This window comes from Danio aesculapii, chromosome 18 (genome assembly GCF_903798145.1).
Source record: "Danio aesculapii chromosome 18, fDanAes4.1, whole genome shotgun sequence".
In the NCBI taxonomy this organism is placed as follows: domain Eukaryota; kingdom Metazoa; phylum Chordata; class Actinopteri; order Cypriniformes; family Danionidae; genus Danio; species Danio aesculapii.
Window position 1 is genome coordinate 16,035,462 of NC_079452.1, and position 26,647 is coordinate 16,062,108.

General features: G+C 35.5%; 2 protein-coding genes across 8 annotated transcripts in view; one reads left to right on the forward strand and one right to left on the reverse strand.

Moving 5' to 3' along the window:
- The window catches only part of aplp2 (amyloid beta (A4) precursor-like protein 2), a 169,188-nt gene extending 166,137 nt beyond the window's left edge, over positions 1-3,051 (reverse strand). The window contains exon 1 of one of the 4 annotated variants that reach the window (XM_056478775.1): positions 2,785-3,051. In XM_056478775.1, the coding sequence (XP_056334750.1) occupies positions 2,785-2,856 (72 nt within the window). In that variant the 5' untranslated portion in view covers positions 2,857-3,051. The remainder of the gene's footprint in view (positions 1-2,784) is intronic. The other 3 variants (XM_056478774.1, XM_056478772.1, XM_056478773.1) reach the window with 3 other exon arrangements.
- Positions 3,052-8,355: 5,304 nt separating this feature from the next.
- st14a (ST14 transmembrane serine protease matriptase a) overlaps positions 8,356-26,647 on the forward strand; it is a 39,666-nt gene continuing 21,374 nt past the window's right edge. The window contains exons 1-8 of one of the 4 annotated variants that reach the window (XM_056478172.1): positions 8,356-8,375; positions 8,868-8,965; positions 19,008-19,164; positions 20,904-21,034; positions 21,129-21,199; positions 22,671-22,843; positions 23,936-23,968; positions 25,340-25,574. In XM_056478172.1, the coding sequence (XP_056334147.1) occupies positions 8,921-8,965; positions 19,008-19,164; positions 20,904-21,034; positions 21,129-21,199; positions 22,671-22,843; positions 23,936-23,968; positions 25,340-25,574 (845 nt within the window). In that variant the 5' untranslated portion in view covers positions 8,356-8,375; positions 8,868-8,920. Of the gene's footprint in view, positions 8,376-8,410; positions 8,625-8,864; positions 8,966-19,007; positions 19,165-20,903; positions 21,035-21,128; positions 21,200-22,670; positions 22,844-23,935; positions 23,969-25,339; positions 25,575-26,647 lie in introns of those variants that run through there. The other 3 variants (XM_056478171.1, XM_056478170.1, XM_056478169.1) reach the window with 3 other exon arrangements.

The following is a 26,647-nucleotide window of genomic DNA, read 5'->3' on the forward strand; positions in this document are numbered from 1 at the left end:
CAACCACCTTTATGCTTCTCTCCTGAACTTGAAAATATAATTGGCTGAATCCTACAAATGCTGGATTAAGATTGTGTGGGGGTCGAATCGAGATTGTGATCTTTTTTTGATTAATCATGCAGCCCTATAGAATATTATCATACATTTTAACATACAGAAAAAGAAAGTAAACAAGGATCCAAAATGATTGTGACAATTATTCACCCCCAAATATATAGTATTACGAATTTTACACAAGTTGTTGATCACAACAAAGTTTTAGCCTAAGAGCCATCGAGAATAGAAAAAAAAATGCTTATTGTTGAGCCTGAATGTGTCATGGTTATATAACGTATGACTGCAACAAAATAAAAAAAGTGACATATCAAACAGCTGAGGAAACAAAATAAAAGCCAAATCTGAGCTTCCATCAGCTTCAGAGATCTAACAGCAAAGCATCAACAACACACAGACAAAAAGCCCAGTGTGATTTTAACACATTCCCTTTGTCTCCTGCAAACTACAACAACAGCACCTGGTAGAAGCGAAGGAGTAATTCCCATCCCAGCTACATGGGAGGGAGAAACTGAAGGTTTCGATAGATGCAGCCGTCCTGTATTCAGTTAGCAGGAAGAGCTCAGGGCTGCGCAGAACCTCTGCAGAACTTTCCCGACCGGGTTATAAATCAGATCTGAGGTCAACAACACTCTAGCAGCAAAAGACACACACACACACCTCTCCCTGAAAATAACCGCATGCTTGAGGAGATATCAGGTAAACAACCGAGGATACAAGGAGTCAAATGTTTAAGAAAGAAAAAAGAGAAATACAATAGGGTCATAATATTGATTCGCAGGTAAAATGATTCTCAGATTCTCTCCAGTAATGCTGATGCGTGCATATATTCAGAAGCACCGCTGTAACGCTCTAAATGCATCAATTAGAACACACAGAGATTTCATTATTTATTTCGCTGCCATTATTTCTGGAATTGAAAAGAATCGTTTCATAATTGGTTATATCATGCCTCCGGGCTCAGCTCTCATTGGAAGAGCATGCCATCAGAAAGACTATTGGCACACACACGTACAATATAAACAAATAAATAAATAAAAGAGCAAAAATGCCTCCAGGAGAAGGGCAGCTGTGATTAGGTTTAAAGAAAACACACAGAGACAATCTAGGAAAGGTGTTGGAGCTTCTCCGTAAGCTTGACTTCCTTTAACACACCACAAGAATTCATGCGCATATTTTGGTTACTGTATAATCAACTGACACGTTTCACAACACTTGACGGTGGTGTTGATGGAGAGATACAAACTCATGATTTAAAGTGATAGTTCACTCAAAAAATTTAAATTGTGATTATTTAGTGAGTCTTTTCTTTCTTCTGTTGATCACGAATGAATATATCTTGAAGAAAGCTGTAAATCTATATTGACTTGCTTTTTCTACTATGGAACTCAAGGGTTACTGGTTTCCAGCAGTCTTTAATATACAGTGCTCAACATATACAAGTAAACTATATAAGTAATTTCATATTTTAAGTAGGAAGCTATACAATGTTATATTTGTGTGTATACATTAGATTAGTCAGTGCTGAAGCCAAATCTAGAGCTCATCTAAATAACTTACGATAACAGTCCAAAAACTAGTACACCCATATTTATATGTTATAGTAACATTTACAAATTTAAAAATGGGGAAAAATCAAGATAAGCAAAAATTAGAAAAATTTAGTTGAAATTTTGTAGGTTGTAATTTTTATTGCAATATTTAGTTTGAATTCAATTGTATTATCTTTCACTTTCTATATTTGTTTGCTGACTAAAATATTATTTTAATAAATGTATAAGTTTAACAAATCTGTTTTTTTTAAATGCACTGAAATACATTGCATTTCACTGAGAAATGGATAAAAATATTCATTTTCAAAATGGGATGTAATCTCAATTATGCCAAGCATTGTATCTTCATTTGTACTCATCAGAAGAAAGAAAGTCAAACTGGTTTGGAACAAGTGGAGGAGGTGTAAATAATGATGGAATTTTCATTTTGGGATGAACCATCCCTTTAACAAGCCTTTTTTTATTACCTAAAGAGTCATGCAATCGCTTGAACACTTGAAATCAATTCCTGATTACCATGTATAATAATCTGAAAGATCCTTAAATTACAGTCTATTTTTCTTTAATATATTTTTTCTGTCCATTTTACTTACCCAAACTACTAAAATCATATCATATTACAAATATAAATTCATGAAAAAGACATAAAGGAAAAGTGTGTGATGTTTTCCAACTATAAATTATACCTGATCCATAATCTATTTATCTATCTATCTATCTATAATCCCCAATTATTCAAACTAGCATTATAGGTTACAATAAATTTACAATAATAAAATAAAGAAACCAAACATATAGTGATAAACAAACGTATATACATTGACTACGGATAGATTCAGACACGTTATCTGAGAGAATTAACGTTAATGTTGATTGAGGTTTAGCTTTCCAATACAAAAACACAGATATAAATAGTGAAGTGAACTTATAAAGGCAGAATGACAGTCATTTAAGATTTTATATTCAAATAATTTAGTTTCTGTTCTGTCAAATGGTCTAAATAATCATAACATGTGACATGAGCACTTTAAATGGTGTTTACTATACTAATGATTTTAAATTGACATTATTTATAAACCAGGAATTTTAAATAAAAACACATTTAAGAAGAGAAACGCGTGTGTGTAAACAAAATAGCCCAAGCTTGAAACAGGGTGAAATATTAGTGCGCACATACCTCAATGTATCCGGCTAGACTCGGAACAGCGATCGCCAGAATAAGCACAGATACGGCGGGGACTGGACCCATCTTCCACGGTCACTCTCTGCAGGGATTTGTGCTAAAATTATCCCGCTGTGGACTGATTTTCGAGGCTATGAAACGGAGAAGAGCTCAGTAAACGGTCCTCGGGCGGTTGTAGTGTGCGTCTCTGTGCTGTGTTTTCCTCACTGTGTGCGTTGATCCCGCTTTCAGCGCGCGTGGAATGTTGCGCGTGTCCGACAAACTGCCGCTGCACGGGATCGAGCGGTAAAACATGAACAAGCGCGCCACCGGCCGACTGAACGAGGGACCGACCGGAAATGAGGTCATCAAGCTGTCAACTACTGTTTTTTTTCTCGCTGGGTGTGTGTCTGTTACGAAATGGGTAGATAATTGGCGTCAACCTCTTTCCAACATAAAGACTTTGGGGTTATAGTAAAGCTCCTATCTATTGTAGACTATTTGGTTATAGTGATGTTATAAGAAGAAAATATGAAACAGTTTACTTTGCTTAAAGTAGGCTACTCTGTAAGAAATCATACAAATTTGTATTTTTTGTTTCCACACTACTGAATATATGCTTTATCCATGAATTTATTGTAGGTGAGACTGATTCAATAATCTTTTTATACACATCAAAGAAATTTGGTAGGATATGAAAGACATAGGAAACATTTTGTTATTCATTCATTCATTCATTTTCTTTTCGGCTTAGTCCTTTCATTAATCTGGGGTCGCCACAGCGGAATGAACTGCCAACTTATCCAGCATATGTTTTACGCAGTGGATGCCCTTCCAGCTGAGAAACATCTACACATTCACACAGATACACTACAGACAATTTAGCTTACCCAATTCACCTATAGCGCATGTCTTTGGAAACCGGAGCACCTGGAGGAAACCCACATGAACATCGGGAGAACATGCAAACTCCACACAGAAATGCCAACTGACCCAGAAGAGGCTCAAACCAGCAACCTTCTTGCTGTGAGGCGATTGTGCTACCCACTGTGCCACCGTGCTGCCCGGTCAATAATTATTCATTCATTTTCTTTTCGGCTTAGTCCCTTTATTAATCCAGGTTTGCCACTGCGGAATGAACCGCCAACTTATCCAGCACATGTTTTACGCAGCAGATGCCCTTCAAGCTGCAACCCATCTCTGGGAAACATCCATACACACTCATACACAACGGCCAATTTAGCCTACCCATTTCACCTGTACCACATGTCTTTGGACTGTGGGGAAACCGGAGCACACAGAGGAAACCCACGCGAACGCAGGGAGAACATGCAAACTCCACACAGAAACACCAACTGACCCAGCCGAGGCTCGAACCAGCGACCTTCTTGCTGTGAGGCAACATCACTACCTACTGCGCCACTGTGTCGCCCCGGTGAATAATTAACGATTAATTAAAAATTTGTTTGTTTAGGCAATCTTCAATGAAATTCTGCTTTTTTTTTTCTTTTCTTTTTTGCTTTATTAACAAGAACCAGCATGTACAGTTTCATTATACAACAAAATCACTTCACATTCCTTAACCAAAAGGATTAAATGAGAAAAGAAGAAATTAAGTTAAAAAAAATAATAATAAAGAAAACATAATTAGGGTACATAATTATCAAATTACGTTCAAATATATAACACATATTTTTCCAGTTTTAGTCATTAACACAAGTTATTAAATGCACATTTAGGACAGAAAATACAAACATTTTTGTGCAATATAATAACCATTTTATTTGCTTTTCTATTTTTACCCTTAGAAATCCCTTTTATATACATTTCAAAATCTTTCTATCACGAAAAATTCTGCTTATTTGCTTCTGTGTTTGGAGTGGTGCCCATTTTGTTGAAGTCAACCTGAAGGTTTGCATAGCAACTTACAATTTTTTTTTATTTTAATTTTTTTTATTGCATAACAAAAACAATAGCATACAAAAAAAAGACTCAGTACTGGGGAACACCTATGCACACTCCTCCATACACACACTACGGCCAATTTAGTTTATTCAATTCACCTATAGCGCATGTCTTTGGACTGTGGGAGAATCCGGAGCACCTGGAGGAAACCCACACTAACACGGGGAGAACATGCAAACTCCACACAGAAATGCCAACTGGCCCAGTTGGAACTCAAACCAGCGACCTTCTTCCTGTGAGGAAACAGTGCTAACCACTGAGTCATCGTGCCATTCCACTACATCAACGTACTGAAATAAAAGTCAACTTCTGGTTCATGTGGACTTCAACCAAAATGCTCTCAAAATTAGACTCAATTCTGTTTACAAATGTCTTAGAAAAGCCCAGAATGTCACTCAGCTTGACATCCCCACGAGGACAGATACACAGATCTACAGGTAGTTAATGTAAAATCAGTATCAACTCCACATGATCTTTTTTCTGCTTGCTGTTATAACACAATGCCCCGTCTGCTTCCCCATCACTCCGCATTTACACAATCCAATAGTCAATAAATATGACAGAGACGCTTTAAATGTCATCTGCTGTGTGTGTGGATGAGTATCTTGTATTACCCAGCTTGTGGGGACATTGGGTTTGCACAATGTGAGGAAGACCAGGTACAAACACACTGTGGTCAGTATATTGATGCAAGTAAATTTTGATGTTGTGTGGACAATATTTTGGTTCATAAATGGCTCAGAGTTTGAAGTCCATATACAGATATATATATATATATATATATATATATATATATATATATATATATATATATATATATATACTCACCGGCCACTTTATTAGGTACACCTGTCCAACTGCCTGTTAACACAATTTTCTAATCAGCCAATCACATGGCAGCAACTCAATGCATTTAGACATGTAGACATGGTCAAGACGATCTGCTGCAGTTCAAACCAAGCATCAGAATGGGGAAGAAAGGTGATTTAAGTGACTTTGATCGTGGCATGGTTGTTGGTGCCAGATGTGCTGGTCTGAGTATTTCAGAAACTGCTGATCTACTGGGATTTTCACACACAACCATCTCTAGGGTTTACAGAGAATGGTCCGAAAAAGAAAATATCCAGTGAGCAGCAGTTCTGTGGGCACAAATGCCTTGTTGATGCCAGAGGTCAGAGGAGAATAGCCAGACTGGTTCCAGCTGATAGAAAGGCAACAGCAACTCAAATAACCCCTCGTTACAATCGAGAAAGGCATCTCTGAACGCATAACATGTCCAACCTTGCGGCAGATTGGCTACAGCAGCAGAAGACCTCACCGGGTGCCACTCCTGTCAGCTAAGAACAGGAAACTGAGGCTACAATTCCCACAGGCTCACCAAAATAAGACAATTGAAGATTGAAAAAATGTTAATAATGAGCATTGGATTCTGTGTATTATTAGCTTCCAATAAAGTTAATAAATACAATTGCCTAATTAAAGGGATAGTTCACCAAAAAATGAAAATTTACCTACTATTTATTCATCCTCAAGTGGTTTGAAACCATTTTGAGTGTCTGTCTGTTAAACAACAAAGGAATATGTTTTGAAGAAAGTTAAAAATGGGTGAGCGCTTCCATACTGGGAAAAACAAATGCTGTGGAAGTCAATAGTCATAAATTTCCAATATTTTTATTCAAAATATCATCTTTTGTGTTCAACAGAAGAAAGACAGTTAAACAGATTTGGAACAAGTGTGAGTAAATTATGACAGAATTTTCAGTTTTGGGTAATTAATCCCTTTGACTTTGCATGTATCTATTTTTCTCATAAACATAAAAATATTAATGACAAATAGTATTTTGTGGTGGTGCAATATGCTTGCACTGTTTGCAGAAGCGGAGACAGATTAGATAACATACTGCATGGTAGACACAACAATCTTTTTTTTTTTTTTTTTGCATTTACTGTCCCATTGAATTTCCCAGTACTTGGTTGCAGCTGGAAGGGCATCCACTGTGTAAAACATATGCTGGATAAGTTGGCGGTTCATTCCGCTAGGGCGACCCCTGATAAATAAAGAGACTAAGCCAAAGGAAAATGAATGAATGAATGTCACATTGAAGCCACTGATGAGCTTCACGCTGTTCTCTGACAGATACAAGCATGTTCTTTGTCATGGACAGGTCATGTTATAACTTGAAGCTATTTGTAGGGACACAGATGAAAGCCAGTACATTCCTGGAGTACTTTACCTTCACATTCTTTGTAATCTTACATTTGAGATCACCTTTTTATAATTACATTATTTTCTATACTGTTAATGTAATTTCAAATTCAATAATTGAGTTTAGCAATTAGATTTTCAACTGTATGGTTCAATTCATTTAGTTTTTGCAACAAATAAAATATACAAAACTGATTTTTTAAGAATAAATGAAATGCTAGTAAAGTGGGCGACATGGTGGCTCAGTTGTTAGCACAGTTGCTCACAGCAAGAAGGTCGCTGGTTCGAGTCCTGGCTGGGTCAGTTGGCATTTCTGTGTGGAGTTTACATGTTCTCCTGTGTTGGCGTGGGTTTCCTCCATGTGCTCCGGTTTCCTCCACAGTCCAAAGACATGAGCTGAAATGAGTATACTAAATTGACCGTACTGTATGTGTGTGAATGTGAGAGTGTATGGATGTTTTCCAGTACTGAGTTGCAGCTGGAAGGGCATCCGCTGATTAAAACATGTGCTGGATAAGTTGGCGGTTCATTCCGCATGTGCTGACCTCTAATGAATAAAGGGACTAAGCTGAAGGAAAATTAATGAATGAATGCTAGTAAAGTGTTTACTTTCATGTATGTTTAAAATATAGGCTTAAAATCATATTTAATTAGTAATTTGGGGCTGTACTGTTATTCAATATTTAATTTAATATGCAATAATTCTTATTTTTTATTTTAATTGGTGTCTAAAGTAGGCTAAATTATTGCACAATTGTATGGTATTCTCAATAAATCAATAAAAATAAACAAATAAATAAATTCGGGACACACTAACATTTGAAACACTTTAATTGTTATAAAAAGCGTCTTGACCAATTATATAGCCTAATGTTAATAAACATATGTCAGAATCAGAATCATTATTGCCAGTTATGTTTACACATAGGCTACAAGAAATTTGTTTTCGTGACAGAGCTTCTACAGAATTACAGAGACAGGACAAAAAAAACCCAGAAAATAAATATATTTAAAAATAGATGTAGTAAATGCAAATATACAAACTGACAAGTGTATGTACAGGTATATTTCTATACAAGGTTATATGTACAGCTGATATGTTCAAATTGTTATGTAAAGTATGTTGTTGAATATGTAAGTGTATGTACTTGTCTACAGTTTAATGTTTAAGCGGTTCTTATTCTATATAAAATACTTAGTAGACCGTTTTTAGTAGTAACGTCATTTACGTGGAAACGCCATTTTAACACAACAGAAACCTGCATGTCGAGTTTGTATCTGTCTAAAGGAAAACAGAGACTGCGTTTAAAAATCTAGCAAGCACCCTTTCTAGACATCATCATCAGCCCATTGGCGCGTTCTCAAAAGATCCCTAAACGTGTGGCCTAAGTAGGGAGTACACTAAAATCTGAAACACCTCCGACGCCCGCGTAAGGTGAGTTTCTCCCCGCACAGTAACACTCATCGATACCCATTTTAAACAATCATTTCCTGCTTAAGATACACCTAAACGACGTTTTATAACAGTATTACTGCATCATTCACCATACTTTTACTCATTTGTAGTTTAGATATGGGTTTAAATGTATTTTGTAGTTAATGTCCTCACCTGGACTAGTATCGCCTGAATTAGTCACTCCCAGTGTAACGCCAATCTCTCCGGAAATATCTTCTCATCTCACAGGTAGACGACATAATCTTTACTCTCTGTGGAAGATATCTTGTTTTAATCCTCCAGGTGCTTTTGTTTAGCATTTAGAGTTTGTTTTAGGATTTCGTTTCGAAGAATTCGTTATATTTATTTATTTTTATTTAGTTGCACTTGTTATGGGCGTGTTGTTTTCTACACTCGTCTGATACAAGCAAAATAGCCAACCTGTTGTACTTTTCCGCTCAACATACGTAACTCGCCTTATTTTGTCAGCAGAACTGTGAGGAGAAAGGTGTGTTGATTTTGATTCTGTTGGTGGTTTCTCAGAAATGGACCCTATGGATGGAGGAATGCGTTACACTCCTGGTCCCACGGTAAGATTCATCAGGCCTTCTGCCATATTAATAACATTATTGTTCAACCTGTCAGACACCCATAAACATTTAACAAAAATATAAATTCTGTCGCAAAAGCTGATTGTCTTTTTGTGGTATGAATGCATTTCCTCCGGAGTTTCTAGACTTGAGGTTAATAATAGTGTGACTTCCTCAAAGTTATTTGTAATTATTTAGGTTCTCACGCTAACTGAAAACTCAAAAATTGTGTTATCCAGATTTCAATTGTTTTAAAATATATATTAAGTTATTGAAATTCACTTACTTTTTATAGTGTCTTTAAATTGGTCTAGTTAACAGCTTGGTTGCTTCAAAAACTACATAAAAGTCTGTGTTGGTAATGTTCTAGGTTTCAATCTTGAGCTTGAAGATTGAATAGTAGATCATAGGTGTAATGACAGCTTGCTACTGCTACCAAATCTGTAAATTCACTTGGGTGTGTTCACAATTGTTTAGTATTCTTCTTTCATTTGGACCAAACTCAATGAACTCAAAAGATGCACTTGGTCCTGGTTTGATGCTCATTTACACTATCATTTTGTAATTAAAAACCTTAATATTGAAAATAGTGATAGGCAAAAATTGTAATTAATTGTTATTAATCAGATCCAAAATAAAGTGTGTCTAGTGTCTATCGTGTGTGTGTGTGTGTGTGTGTATGTATATATATATATATATAGAGAGAGAGAGAGATACATACATACACACATACACACACACACACACATATATATATATATATATATATATATATATATATATATACACACACACACACACACACACACAGGCATGCATATATTTGGGAAAATGTTTGTTTAGATATGTAATATGTGTATATGATACAAATGATATATAAATTTAAATAAAATACTTTGTATGGATTAGTTTCTACCACATATACATAATAATTATATATAATACACATACATATATTATGTCAAAGCAAACTTTTATTTTGGATGCGTTTTAATCTTTTCCCAGCATTAATTTAAAACAAGCAAACAAAAAAAGCTTTAAGATGCAGGGCTAGGCAAAATGACAAAATTCACAATAGAATTGTACAAAAGAAACGCGCTCATATCCTGATAACTTTATATATTTGAGCAGTATCACATGATTAGCATTGAGATATGGCTGTTTATCAGCACTGGTGGGAGGCGTGCGCAGCCACATGCCTTAGTGTCCCACCAGTGACGATATACAACCATATCGCACTGCTACGAGTGTGTTGTTGCGTTTATACAACAGTTCAAATAAGGAGAGTCCGAAAAGAATCAAATAAGGAGAGTCCGAAAACCCTTTTGTATGAGGAACTACTTCCGGCATTCATTCACATCTGCAGCTGACGTCAAAACAGCAGCAACCGTTGCTAATGCACCAAAGTCACTTTAGAGCTAGTATTTGAATAATTCTCATGTGTAATGTCTAAAGTTATACCAAACAGGTGATTTTGCTGACATTTTAAGATTTTAAGGCTGAACGGCATGAAATGCCATCAGTCTACAGAGATTTTCGAATATTTTTCTGTTGCAATCAGAAGATTACAATAATTAACCCCAAAAAAGCCAAAGCAATGCAATTGTAACCAGATTGCTGCTGTGTTTGTAATTAGCAAAAACACTAATCAAATGCAGGCATTTCTTCTTTCTTTCTTTTTACTGAACTAGTCTGCATTAACAAAAACAGGAGACTCATTAAAAACAAACAGATGGCCAACCAAAAGTTACTCATGCTTCTACAAAGAGTGGCCAACACAAAATACATACAATTCTAATATGCGAGTCCCATCTTACACTCAACACTACAATTACAATTACCTATGGTATTAATACAGCACTAAAACATACAAGAGAGAGAGAGAGATCGACTTAGAATGTCACTTACCAGTTCAATTATGATTTGATCAGCTGTAGTTAGAAACTATGCTGAGTTTTTCCTCCTCTAAGGGTGTATTATACGGTCTCTGTCATCATCTTGTGGATGGACAACATCAGCCATCTTTGCTCTGCTTAATGACAGGCTGATGGATGCCAATGCGCTGAATCTTCGAAATGATAAATATTCAAAATAGGCACGGTCCTTATAAATAAACAACATAGTTGCAATCTAAACGGCTACATTCTCGCCCGAAAAAGCCTCAAAAGTACGTTGTTGTCTAACAGCTGCAATATTTGTCAAACTATAGTGAGTTGAATTTATCTGCTGTCACTCTAAGTGGACGAAATAATACACAGGGGTGAAGAGACTGTATGAGTTCTAATGTTGCAGAATATCACACAACTATCAGCCAATCAGATTCGAGAACCAGACAGAACTGTTGTTGAATAGTTTTATATATATAGATAAATATCCTGATAAGTACATGTTGATATACTTATATCATGATGACTTTCATGATCAGTTGATATTAACCACATGGAAAAGATAACTTCTTTCTGACTTTTTACATGCTCCAGTAAGTATTCATTCATATATGATTATTTTTCTCACTCAGAACATCTATGCAAATGTTTGATTAAGAATGTAGATATAGATAGATATATAAAATATAATTTATATATAGATATATAAAAAATTATTAATGGATCATAAAACACTTTTTAAAGAGTATGTATTACAGGCCCAACATAAAATATTGCAACATAAAATGCAAACATTGTACTTTCAAGCTTTTAAGCTTGCAACTTTCTGACCGTGCTATTATTCACATTTCCGCCTGCATCCAGGCTGTCATCCAAATGATGAAAATGTATTACTGTAAACAATGTACTTTGTGACACCACAAGATAAACGATAGTGCAAAATCTGAAAGAAAAGGCTTTTTATTTAATCCATACAAAATATAGTAGTACACATTTGAAGTGGATCAAAAAAGCTTTTCAAAATTATACAAGGACAAGAATGGGTGTTCAATTGCTTGAAGACAACTTCGATGAATGGTTTTGATTCACTTTAAATGTTCTTCTATGTATCGTCATATTGCATATAGCCTTATATATATATATATATGATTTTACAGAAAATCCCAAAACATTGCTGTATGCTGGGTTAGACACTCTTGAACGTTTGTGCAGGATATGGTATTTGTATCAGTTAAAAACTCATGAAGAACTTAAAATAGTCAAAATAGCATCAGGAATATATCACACATACTCACATATACACACAAAGATCTGTTGCAAGGAGACAGACCTGTGTAGTGATCTTTAATAATCAATATCGTGATTATAACAAGAATAAACATGAGCTTTCTCTCATTTAGGGTGTATCTTCTTGTGACATATTGTACTATGTCTAACATCCATGTTGAATTCACATTTCATTTGATTCATGCCAGAGATTGATTGTAGTCAAATCTGCAATTCTCAATCTGCATATTTGGTCCAGACAAAGGTATGAAGGTAGCTTTAACACTTACTTGAATAAACTAATTTAGCAGAGCAATTCTACTTGATCCAAAACTTGCCAAGCATGAACACATCCTTAGTAAGTAAAGCACAGATGTTCAGCAGTCAGTCATTTTCGTTTTCTGTCCATCTCAGACTGTTAGCATGTATGAGGGATTTCCTTTCTATTGATCGTCAATAGAAGTTTCAGTTTAAGGCTTTCTGCTGACTGGATTAGCTGTGCTTCATTGCGGTCTCTGAGGAAAGAGTGTCAATGGACAGTCACAAGATAAAAGAAATGCTTCCAGTCTATAACGGCAGTTTATTGGTAATGATCATTGATAGCTGTCTTCTTAAAGGGGACATATTATACCCATTTTACAAGATGTAAAATAAGTGTCTGATGTCCCTGTGTATGTGAAGTTTCAGCTTAAAATACCTCACAAATAGTGTTTTATAACTCTTTGAAACTGCCCCTTTTAGGCTTTGATTCTAATTGTGCCATTTGGTGACTGTCGCTTTAAATTCAAATGAGATTGTGCTCTTTTCAAAAGAGGGCGGAGCTGCAAATGCCTATGTGTCAGCATAGTGTAAGATTAAAAATAAGACTAATGTCCTATGCTAATGAGAAGGAGATCATCACTAATGGGCGGGGCTTTCCTCTGATGACACGCACAAAAGGAGAATGTCAATCAAAGTGTTTCTGCAGTGTTTTTATGAAGTGCGATTATAAAAAATTAAATTAATAAATTTTTATCATTAGAAGCTGGTTATATTTACAGACTTTTGCCAGACAGCTGTGTTTAACCCCCCTTATAAACGTGATTTTTGCGTAATAGGTCCCCTTTAAAGTAGGTCACTCTTGGTGAAATATTTTTATTAATTTTATGGTGACTGATATGGGTCTTTCAACAGTCAGTGTTGATGCCAGTAGGGTATACTACTGGGTATAATAGGACATAAAACCATACAAGTATTACCAAAGCTGTAAATAAAACAGATTATGAAAAATGTTCATTAGATAATTCAAGACCAGTTGCTATTCACTGTGCTAGCTGACTTTTGGCTTGTAGAAAATCAAAAAAAAAGTTTACATAATATGTAAAATGATATAACAAAATGTTCAGAACTGTTTTCTGGAACCTTAAAATAGCCATATGCATGTATTATTGATACATATATTATTACACTATAAAAACAAAAAGCTAAGGTAACTCAAACTGTTTGAGGAAACCGATTGCAACAAACCATTTAAATTCATAAACTAATCCTAATGAGTATTGTGAACTTAAACCATTTGAGTAAACAAAACAATTTGAGCACAATAAATGAAGAGAACTCAAACCAACTGAGTACTGTAAAACCCAGTAAGTTAAGGCAACTCAAACCCTTTGAGGAAACCGATTGCTGCAAACCATTTGAGTTATAAAACTAATCAAAATGAGTACTGTGAACTTTCTCCATTTATGTTGAAATAATGAGGTATTTAATGAACTCATTACCTTCAACACTGAGTACAAAACTCTTTTCAAGTGAGTAGAATTAACTTCAGGAAATTGAGTTAACCACTCATTTCATTTGATAAAGTTGACTGTTGGGTTCTACAGTGTACATTTTACATTCAGTCATTGAGCAGACGCTTTAGTCCTAAGTGACTTACAGTACAATTTAGGAGGCATTCAGTGATTCAACAAAAAGAGGCAATACACAAATATACACAAAGTGCTAATTACACAAAGAAACCATGTGTGCTCTGAAAATTAAATGCTAGTTAGGAGGGAGGAGTTGGTTTTGTTTTTTGTTTTTTTGAGAAAAGAGTGTTTCTACAGGTGGTACATCAAGCCCACTTACCTGTGTGAAGCACACTTCATAAATGCACAATGTTTTTTTTTTTTTTGAGAATGGAATGATTGCAAAAAGGTGTCTGGTGAAAATGTGCAAAACTAATGCAAGTGTTGGTTAAAATGACAGAGAGATGAAAGAGTGTGTTTTCTGCAGGTGGTTTGTGTAGCCTACTCGCCTATGTGAGGCACACTCAGAATTGTATAATGTTTTGAGGTTGTCGTGTGGTTTTGGGGGGGGGGGGGGTAATAATAATAATAAAATAATAATAATAATCAATTATTACTGATATTTATGTCAGCATAAATCAGCCAAGTGACAAGTTATTCAGGTGTTTTTAGAAATAAGCTAATTCCACCTTTCTGTCATATGAGGTGATGTGAAGAGGTCTGTCTCTTATAAAGGTTTATATAAATGAAAAGGCTTAATGTCCCTGCACATAGACTTTGATTTGACTTTAAGCTTTATTAATTGTGTTTGTTTAAAAAAGGTTTTGAACTGTTAAAATATTAACCTCACAGTAAAATAACTGTGTAACTTTACTTAAAGTGAGTGAGTGAGTTTAATCAAATTCAATTCAAGTTTTTTGTTTAGAACTTTTCACAAACTTGTCATTTCAAAGCAGCTTTACAAAAGGTGCAAGTTATTACATTACAATCAAAAACAGAGAGAGTTAAGGTGTTGAGTATAAGATTGACAGTGTATATATGTACACACTTAAGTTAACCTACAGTTATGCTATATATATATATATATATATATATATATATATATATATATATATATATATATATATATATATATATATATATATATATATATATATATATATATATATATAGCATAACTGTAGGTTAACTTAAGGTTAACTTAATATATATGTATATGTATATGTACATTTTAAAAAATGTGGTGTTTATGTGCACTTTAAAAACTATTTTGCTGCCTAAATCTAAAACTTTTCTAGTCATCTTGCATCAATCAAACAGACTAAAAATATTATATTATATTATATTGTATTATATTATATTATATTATATTATATTATATTATATTATATTATATTATATTATATTATATTATATTATATTAAACTTTTAAAAAGCAACTTAAAAATATTTGTTTTTATGGCTTGTTGTCGTTATTTTTTTTTTACAGTGTGTATAATACAATTCCAATGAAGAGATGTGATCGTTACAATAATTAAGAAGAGTTTGTGTAGTTTGTATTGCTTAAGGCTTTGTGTTGTCCTCGAAATCCTCATGGTTGGCATCATCTCTTCAATTATAGTACAAAAGAAAGACAAGGTTATAGTAACACAGGATTAAAGTTAAAAACTAATGGTTTAAATTGATCTTGGGTTGAATGATAAGCATCACTGGGTTGTGATTTTGTGTGATGTGTTCACCTGTACGCATTCCACAGATCTGTTACGACACGCTTGCAACACTTGATTTTACTACGAAATGACACCTCCACATAGAAACTCTCAGTGAGAATATGACTCAGGGATATTCCACTCATGGTTTGGTTTTCATGCATGCTGTCATAGAATGTCAAAGCAGTTCATTCATTTACAAATGAAACTTTTAAAGCTGAATAATAATTCTAGTGACGCACACAAACACATTTTTGGCTTGGTTGACACTTTGGGACCTTAAAGCAAATGTAAAAATGAGTTGCAAAAGATTCCCTGTATCCAGTCAGTGGGACTTTCTGTCACGGCACATTTTTTGATACAAGTGAAAGAGAATATAGGTCAAGAATGATGTCATGTGACTCCAGCCTGTGATAACTGAGACAGTCAGTGGTTGTTAAAGACACAGTTATAGGTCAGTGTTCCACAGTGAGTTTAAAGGTTAAGTTCACAGAGTTAAACAGTTATGTAAGCCATTATTCAGCGAAGACGCTGTAAATTGAAACAGTGAAGGTTTTTACATTATTAAACATGATTACATTATCTTGTTTATATATTTTCTTTTAGTTTGTTTCTTGAGAAATGTTTAGAATAAGAAGGTTTGTCCGCATAAAACTGTGAAATGTGACATTCAGTGGAATTTGTTGTTCGTCTAAAGTCATATTTTGTTTACTGTATTCATATAGTTAAAAATAAATAACAAATAATCAAATATGATCAAGTTCTTTTATTTATATTTAGGCTCATTTATCATATAAAACCATTTTGTACATTATTTTAAATAACTATAAAAACTTATATTATGAAAAATATTGTTACCGTGAAAAACTCATACCATGAGATAAAACTTTGGTCATAACGCCCAGGCCTAATTTCCATGTTGGCTTTAAAAAAAAAAAAAGTATGCCTTTTTCAATTTTTAAAAAAAGCTTATGAATGAATCAGTGAGCGAGTCTAATGTATCTGCTTATTTATGTAAACTAGGGATGTCCCGATCAGTTTTTATTTTTTTATTTATTTATAATTTTTTTTGCCCTCGAGTCTGAGTTATTTAATTTACCAAATACCAAAACCCGATCCGATACTTCTAAAATAAAAAAATAATAAAAGAATAAGGAAGAGCGAAGAAACAGATCCAGATGTTGGATTGTTGACTTTATTTTAGCGTTCAACAACTCTGTTAACAAACAGAAGACTTCTGTGAGGTAGCTTGAACAATCAAGTAATAAATAACATCAATTCTACACTTTTGGACTTTAGTGCAACAGTAAATCTAATATAAAACAAATAGCACCTCAACTTAAAATACCTGGCAGGCAATCCCAAGTTTACCTATCTCACAGTTTGCTATGGCAATGTTATCGTCATCAACTTTATAATACCTCCAGACTACAGACATACTCGCGCTTTCCGCTTCAAGCTGCTTCCGTGTTCTAAGGAGGCGCACCCCTGCCGTAAAATGTACCCCCTCTGATATGTGCATTTATTAACTGAAATTGATAAAAAAAAAAAAAAATTAATAAAAGATTTAGGACACGAATGAGAGTGACTGAAGTGAGTTTCATAAATGGAACCGTTCTCAGATGGATAAATAATAAATTAAATAGATTGACTTTAAACACAATACCGATGATACCGATAAGTAAATTGTTAGATGGTTTAGTTTAAAATAGTAACAACAATTTTAGGTGCTCCATGCAGCCTAAATGTCTGTTTAAAACCCACCAAAGTGCCTAAATTTAGGCTACACTACTGTCAATATTATTATTTTACATTTATTTGTAAACCTAGTGCGTTTTAAAATGCGTTTCACTTCTTGTCCTTTATCCATCAAAATAATTATAATTTTACGTTTTAATCAATTAAGGGTCTCTGATTTTTGTTTTAAATGTAGACTGAGAATTTTAATGAAAGTCTATGAGGGGGTGCATTTTGCGGCAGAGGTGCATTTCTGCACAACACTGGCATTTAATCAATAGCCTTTCTGTAACAGATTGATGTCATGCCACACGCGTTGCTGTTTCAGTGTGAAGTCAAGAAAGAAGTCTAACCCTGTGTCACCGCATAACAATAGATGTGCTAAATACACATATTCAAGTCCTGATCGGGAAGTAACGCCCGATTCCGATCGAGTCTGAAAACCACGTGAACAGGCCTGATTTCCAGTCACGTGATCGGATCTGGAGATCCCTAATGTAAACAGTCTGGAAAGTTTTTAAGATCAAAGTGCATTGCTTTCTAACACTTCAGTGGGTTTGTATTGTCAACATTGTTGTGAAGCAGCATGTATCATACAAAACATTTATTCTGAAACTGTTTAAGGACTTCCATCAAAAAAAAAAAAAAAAAAAAAAAAAAAAAAAAAAATATATATATATATATATATATATATATATATATATATATATATATATATATATATATATATATATATATATATATAATCATATTCAAGCTGTGGCATGAATTTCTTGCATTGTATAAACTTTCTGTTTATGATGTGGGAATTGAAGAGAATTGTCACTGAGTGCCTGTGCTCTCAACAACTCAAAGCAGTGTTTTCACTAGTGACTATTTTAAATGGGTCTGTTTGGCATTTGCTTTATAAGCTCAACAAAAATATGCATTATGATTGGTTATTCTCAGTGCTGCAACAAAATGGATGTAAAAAGAAATCTGATACAGCATAAAAATTGACGCTTTAAATAATTTTGTGTTCAATAATTTTAAATTCAATCATTTTTCTTATGTTATGCTTTGATCACACATGAAGTGGCATGTTTTCTGTCTTTGTCTTACAGTTGTATGGTATTTATGACAAAAAGCTTTGTTTATTTCAAACCCTGATGGACATACTGTGCACTTGTTATGCTGATGTAGAGGAATTACATTGTTAAAATACTACATAATGTTCCTCATACTAAATAAAAACGTACCACTGAGTAATGTCCAGCTCAGACGATGTTAGCATTTAGCTATTCCAATGTTTTATCTTCATAGGGAATGAATCATTGAATGAAAACCCAAGAAATGAGGTGATGTGAAATGTAAATTATGAGAAAGCCAGAGTGTTTTTAATCCTTCAATCAATGTAAACCTATGGTTATAGACCTCAATACCGGAACCTTTTAAATGGCAAAACAAAGCCTCTATAGGGAAGTGATTTGAGGGTTCTCTCTTATATAATATGTGCTTATTCTGTCAAAAAATGTACTCTGCATTTTCTTTTTCTTTTGTTTTTCAGTCAGAATCAGTTTTCCATTGAGAATGTGCTGCAGTCGTTTTTTATTTCATTCTTCAAGCTGACTTTTATCTGGTCGATTTCAGAGAGATCAGAATTTACACATGAGTAAAGAGTCTTTTTTTTCTGTAGGAAAACTGGGACCAAGCTGTCACATTTTTGCCGGCGTCAGATCATAAAAAGATGGAGAAGAAAAAGGGCCCTGGGAGAATTGGATTCATTGTTGGTCTGGTGATCCTGGCTGCCGTTTTGGCTTTGATCATAGGGCTTGTGGTTTGGCATTTCCATTGTAAGTCAGAATTGCAGACATGTACAGCAAAACCTCAATGACTACGTTTACATGGGCATCAGTAATCAAATTTTTTGCCTTAATCTGAAAAAGTATGGAGCTAATTCAAATTCAGATTGTTTTGGCATATTATTATCTCCATAAATATGACAATAATATGATTAAGGTATTTACATGAATTGCTTTTTGAACGTTCCGTTCATGATCCCATTTTAAATGGATCCCATTCAGAACGCAGCAGCACGAGTGGTCTTTGATGAACCCAAAAGAGCACATGTCACTCCGCTACTCACCCGTTTGCACTGGCTTCCAGTTGCTGCCCGCATCAAATTCAAAGCTCTGATGTTTGCTTACAAAGTGACCTCTAGCTGTGCTCCTTCGTATCTGCTCTCACTTCTGCAGATATATGTGCCCTCCAGAAACTTGCGTTCTGTGAATGAACGTCGCCTCGTTGTTCCATCCCAAAGAGGGAAGAAATCACTTTCCCGAACTCTCACATTCAATCTGCCCAGTTGGTGGAATGAACTCCCTAACTACATCAGAACAGCAGAGTCACTTGCTGTCTTCAAGAAACGACTAAAAACGCAACTGTTTAGTCTCCACTTTTCCTCCTAATCTGCAATTGCCTCTCTGGCTATTCCACTAACTGAGCCCTCTTTCTCTCTCTCTCTCTCTCTCTCTCTATAAAAAAAAAAAAAAAAAAAAAAAAATTTCTACTAATGTTTTGCTTCTTAGACTTTTACACGCCTGAAACTTGTCTATAGCGCTTGTTCACTGCTGCTCTTATAGTTGTGTAAATTGCTTCCTTGTCCTCATTTGTAAGTCGCTTTGGATAAAAGCGTCTGCTAAATGACTAAATGTAAATGTAAATGTAAATGTAAATGTTATAGCACTTCATTTGATTAACGTCATTGCGTCACCTCGCTATCCACATTTCCCTCGGAGTTTCATTTTTAATTTGTCGACTTTAACTGCAGTTTGGCACTTTCATTCAGGAACATTTCATGCATGCCCCCCGTGACAAACCGAGGTATTGGAAATTGGAAATCAGCATACTCCACATGTCTTAATTAGATTTCTGTTTAGTTTGATAATGACTTTAGTTGGATTAAGGTAATCAAAAATAGCTGTTTACATGGTAGACTCTTACTCAGAGTATTGTCTTTGTAACGTTTCCTTTACTCACTTACTAATGCTGGGGTGCCCGACAGTACCTCACTGTCAAATAAGTTAAACAAAAAAATAACAATATAAGCAGGAAACCTTACAAAGGCCTGTTAAACTATTGTTCATACATAGACCCACAAGTTGTGATCACTGAGAAAAAACACTCAAAAATACTCTTTCATCTTTTCCCGCATCAATCATTTTTGAAAATTAAATTAGGAGTCAAAAACAACGAACACCGTCGGAGAAAACTGTAACTTCGTTAAAACAACAAACCGCAGTGTGAGTCTTCCATGACTGCCAGAGGCCCTGTATCACCTCCTTGTCTCTCTTCTGTTCTCGCTCTTACTTTTCTTCTCTATGACGCCATTCTCAGCCCTCTTATCAAGGAAAAGACGTCATCCATAATAAAAGTACCTACTGAAATGCTGAACTCAACCACAATTTTATTTATTTATTTTATTTATGACATCGTCACATCTTAATCGCGTTAAAATTTAATTATTGGTGTCCATGTAAACATACTCAGTGACAGTGTTGGTCATGTGTTCATATATCATTGCTTTCTGCAGTCCGGAAGGATTTGAAGTTACAGAAGATTTACACCGGCTCATTTAGGATAACAAATGAAGCTTTTGTGGACGCTTATGAAAACCCGCAAAGTCAAGAGTTTCAGAACTTGGCAGATAAAGTCAGTGCTCAGGTAAGAATCAAAGTAAAACTGCTTTATTTTCACATTGCGAGGATGACAGAAAATATTTTATGATTTTTAAAAACGTCTTCTCTTTTATATTTAGCTGAAATTGATGTACTCAGAATCTTCACAGCTGTCGAAATATTACGTCACTTCCAAAGTTCAAGCCTTCAGGTACGTCTGTTGTGATTGCTCACTTTTTTTGCTTTCTTTTTGGTCATGCACCTTCTCCTAATTGGTGTATATGAATTTATTTGAACTAAACTGAAACATTTCAGTTGTTTTACACTTCATGTCAATGTTTGAATAGAAAATGAAAAAGAAAGTAATAGTGAAAAAAATTAAAAATGGGTCGCACTTTACACTACCTGACAAAAGTCTTGTTGTAAAGTTGTAAGAGCAACAAATAATAACTTGACTTCTAGTTGATCATTTGGAAAAGTGGCAGAAAGTAGATTTTTCAGATGAATCATCTGTTGAACTGTATCCCAATCATCATTAACACTGCAGAAGACCTATTGGAACACAAATGGACCCAAGATTCTCACAAAAATCTGTCAAGTTTGGTTAAGGAAAAATCATGGTTTGGGGTTACATTCAGTATGGGGCGTGCGAGAGATCTGCAGAGTGGATGGCAACATCAACAGCCTGAGGAAACAAGACATTTGTGCTGCCCATTACATTACAAACCACAGGAGAGGGCAAATTCTTCAGCAAGATAGCGCTCCTTCTCATACTTCAACCTCTATATCAAAGTTCCTGAAACGATGGTAAAGGTGCTCCAAGATTGGCCAGCCCAGTCACCAAACATAAACATTATTGAGCATGCCTGGGGTAAGATGGAGGAGGCATTGAAGATGAATCCAAATAATCTTGATAAACTCTGGAGTCCTGCAAGAACGCTTTCTTTGCCATTCCAGATGACTTTATTAATAAGTTATTAGAGTCATTGCAGAGATGTATGGATGCAGTCCTCCAAACTCATGGGAGTCATGCACAGTATTAATTCTTTTTCCACTGCAGCATGACTTTATATTCTACACTGTACATTATTTCTGTTAAGTGACAACTTCTGTCTGAGCAAAGTCAGATTTTATTGTAAGTTCTTGCTGTAGTATTTCTCACAAATGTTACGCTTTGCTTTGTCTGTCACTGTGCTGTTTATCTGATGCAGCCAAGGTGAAGATTGAGGCACACTCTGACTCAGAAAATAGCATTAAAGGCACAGGCAACAAAAGCAGCTACATTGTGTTCAGTGCAGAAAATTCCAATATTCTGAAAGGTATAATAAATAATCTGATGGGAGTTTTAAGCTGAAACTTTACAGACACGTTCTGGAGATACAAAAGACTTATCCTAAATCTTGAAAAATGGGTAAAGTATATGGCCTTTAAGAAATAAACCGAAGCAACAGGTTTTTTTAGCTTTAGGATGGTGAGTAATTGTAGAAGACCTTCAAAACAGAAGTAGGAAACTTATTAGTAATATAATAGAAGCATTTTTAACAAAGGTTTATATTTGTCTGTAGATTTTCAGTGTCTGAAATTCAAGCATTTATAAACTTTGATATCAATGTCAATAGGATTTATTTCCTCATGGTTCTTGCTCAGACTCTTGAATGCTGCTTGTGTCCATCTCTCTGCAGTGAGGGCAGTGTAATAGCTTACTACGAGTCCGAGTTTGTAGTTCCAGCAGCACACGAAGCAGCAGTGGATCAGGCTGTGAGCAGCTTAAGTGAGAAGTACAGCTCGGGTAGGGCACGCAAACTTTCAGGATCAAAACAAGGATCCCTGGTCCTGGATTCGGTTGTGTCTTCAGGTAATGTAGATTAATAGTATTTTCAATCACTGCTTAGTTTGGATAGATGGATGAATCTCACCAAAGCGTGTCTAGAAATGTAAATTTAGTTTTAGTTTTTGTAATTCTATGCTTGCAAATTTATAAATAGTACAACTGTGATTTCCTTAAAAGTCATATTAGTGTAATACCATTTATTACATTTAAAATACATAGTTTATGTATAAATAGGCAGAATATGTAACTAGTGGTGTAATGGATCACAAATCTCACGGTTCTGATCACAATACGGTTTTTGAGTCACGAATCAGACCATTTTTTCGGATCAGCAAAACAGGGGAGAGACAAATGTCATTTGCTTTCCATTATTACAAAAATAATACTGCAAAACCCTGCTGAAAATAATTTATTTTTAATTCAATACGAAAAATGGTCTTTGCTACTATAATGCTTAATAAAAAAATCTAACATCTTGTACAACACATCACATTTATTTTCAATTAATGATCCAACAATTCACACATAAAACTTCATGATTCATTATAGGTGCATCATTTTTGACAACCTATTCAGTGACGTAGTTTTGATGGTTGTTTATAGCCACCCATTGGTTACACAATGTAATTGCTTTCACCAGCGTCAAACATTCACCAGCGTCAAGTTCCATTACACAGTGATTTTAATCTTTACCATAAACATCAGTGTTTATATCTGAACTACAAACTGTTCTCCTAGTTCTTCTGTGTTTTTTAATTGTTTGTAATGAACTGAAAAAGTGTGAAAACTGAATCTCTCTCGATCAAATGCAGATTTGAATGCAGTGCTTATTAGAAGGATTAATAAACATAAGCAAACCATTATCATCATTTATTGTTCATGTTACTCGGGTTTGAATTGAGATTTCGATTATTTTATTTTATTTTTTAATGTTTGATTGTGCAGCTTTACACTGAATGCTTTAATGCAGGCTAAACAAACAGTGACAGAAAACACATTTAATTAATAGTTTAAGAAAGCATTTGTGTAGGTCCAACCACAACTTTTTCCGTCATCACAGATGCCTGTCTTCACCCTGACAGATTCATTATAACTGTTTCAATCTTTCATTAACAGCTCTGGACAAACGTTTGATCTCAAAAGCCAGATGTAAGTTGGACCATTTCTCATATCTCATGAACTTTCTATTCCAAAACCTAGTGAACTGCCTTCATAGATGTCCATTTACAGTATCAGAGGTGTGCTTTGACAAAGAGTGAAACTTTTTATTTTGGTGAATGAACTCCAAAATGAAGTCTGCTTCAGCCTTTTATACAGTATTCATACCCATGGGCACAGGTGTTTGCCTTTGTAGTTAGATAAAAAAAAAAAATCCAGAACTGTTTCTACCAACGTTGACCAAACCATTGTAATAAAATGACTCTGCTAAACAACATTAAATGTTCAGTCATTCATTCATTTTCAACTGCTTTTCCGGGGCCGGGTCGCGGGGGTAGCAGTCTTAGGAGAGAACCCCAAACCTCCCTCTCCTCAGACACTTCCTCCAGCTCCTCCTGAGGGATCCCGAGGCGTTCCCAGGCCAGCCGAGAGGCAAAGGTGGGACATGCCTGGAACACCTCCCTAGGTAGGCGTCCAGGAGACAGCCGAAACAGATGCCTGAGTCACCTCAGCTGACTTCTCTCGATGTGGAGGAGTAGCGGCTCTACTCCGAGCTCCTCCTGGGTGACAGAGCTCCTCACTCTATCTAGAAGGGTGCGCCCTGCCACCCTGTGGAGGAAACTCATTTCGGCCGCTTGTATCTGAGATCTTGTCCTTTGTCATGACCCAAAGCTCATAATGTGGTCGATGTATCGGTCCTTGATTTACCGGTCAATTTACCTTCCTTCTCTCACCTATAGTCATGGTCATGGTTAACAGAAAAAAGAAATCCCTTTGTTCCTCAAAGCAAAGTAATAAATCCTTCTTCATGAACTAGGGTTGTACACATGTTGTATGATAATAAATCTCTACAATCATAGGATATATGTGTCAGGAAGCACAATTAAGTATAGCAAAGCATTTGTCGATCAGCACTTGGACAGGTCGTCCAAGGTCTTCTGATCCAGGGCCATGGCTCCTAATCAGTGAAGAACATCCTCCTCTCCTGATAAGTCACCCAAACTTCCTATGTTCTTCGATTGCAGTAATTTGTAAGGAGTTTCAGTTGAGCCATGTCCTCTTTTACTGTAAGCATTAAACTGACCAGCCTGAGTAAATCGCCCTTGACCTTTACAAACTCTGTCGAAGACACCTCCTATGTTGCTTCTTATCTTTAAGAAGCATAGGATTATCAGAATATGTAAGTGATGTTTTGTGTCTCTTACACGAAACATTACTAGACAGCATGATTCTGCTTTTGTTGTCTGCATCATAGAAGTTCAGTAGGTTTTGGAACAGGACTTATTTCTTTAAGATCATTTATTTTTCTGTGTTTCTAATAGGAAATGTGTAAGAATAACCTTTTGTTTTCTGTATGTCTAGCAAGTACAAGATACTACCAGCACGCCAGGGGCACTGACAATGACATCATCAAATCACCAGGCTTTCCTGACTCCCCGTATCCTCCAAACGCCTTTGTGCAATGGCAGCTTCGTGGAGACCCAGGCCACGTGCTCAAGTTGACCTTCGATGCCTTCAACCTCGAACAAAACTGCTCTAATGACTTCCTGAGAGTGTATGACTCGCTGGTCGCCCTGGACAAATTCATCATGGCAGAGTAAGGAGCCGATCACACCGAATGCACTTTTGTTCTGTTTTGATCCACCTTTTATTCGCTTGCTGTTGTTGTGACGTGACATTTGGAATACTGTTTTAGCCGCTACTTAGTCGAAAAAATATTAATGACCCCATTTTAGTCATACAGTGCATCCAGAAAGTATTCATAGCGCTTCACTTTTTCCACATTTTTTATGTTACAGCCTTATTCCAAAATGGATTAAATTAATATATTTATTTATAATTTATTTATATATTTATTTATTTATAATTCTACACACAATACTCCATAATGACACTGTGAAAAAAAAGTTTTTGAAATTGTTGTAAATTTATCAAAGATAAAAAAACCTGAAAAATCACATGTACGTCAGTATTCACAGCCTTTGCTCAATACTTTGTTGATGCACCTTTGGCAACAATTACAGCCTCAAGTCTATTTGAATATGATGGCACAAGCTTGGCACACCTGTCTTTGGGAATTTTTGCCCATTGCTCTTTGTAGTACCTCTCAAGCTCTATCAGGTTTGATGGGAAGTGACGATGTACAGCCATTTTCAGATCTCTTCAGAGATGTTCAATTGGATTTAGGTCTGAGCTCTGGCTGGGCCACTCAAGGACATTCACCGAGTTGTTGTGAAGCCACTCCATTGATATTTTGGCAGTGTGCTTTAGATCATTGTCCTGCTGGAAGATGAACTGTCGCCCCAGTCTGAGATCAAGAGCGCTCTGAAGCAGGTTTTCATTCAGGATGTCTCTGTACATTGCTGCATTCATCTTTCCCTCTATCCTGCCTAGTCTTCCAGTTCCTGCTGCTGAAAAACATCCCCACAGCATGATGCTGCCACCACCATGCTTCACTGTAGGGATGGTATTAGCCTGGTTATAAGCGGTGCCTGGTTTTCTCTAAACGTAACACCTGGAATTCACTCCAAAGAGTTTAATTTTAGTCTCATCAGACCAGAGAATTTTGTTTCTTATGGTCTGAGAGTCCTTCAGATGCCTTTTGGCAAATTCCAGGTGGGGAGTGGCTTCAGTTTGGCCACTCTACCATACAGGCCTAATTGGTGAATT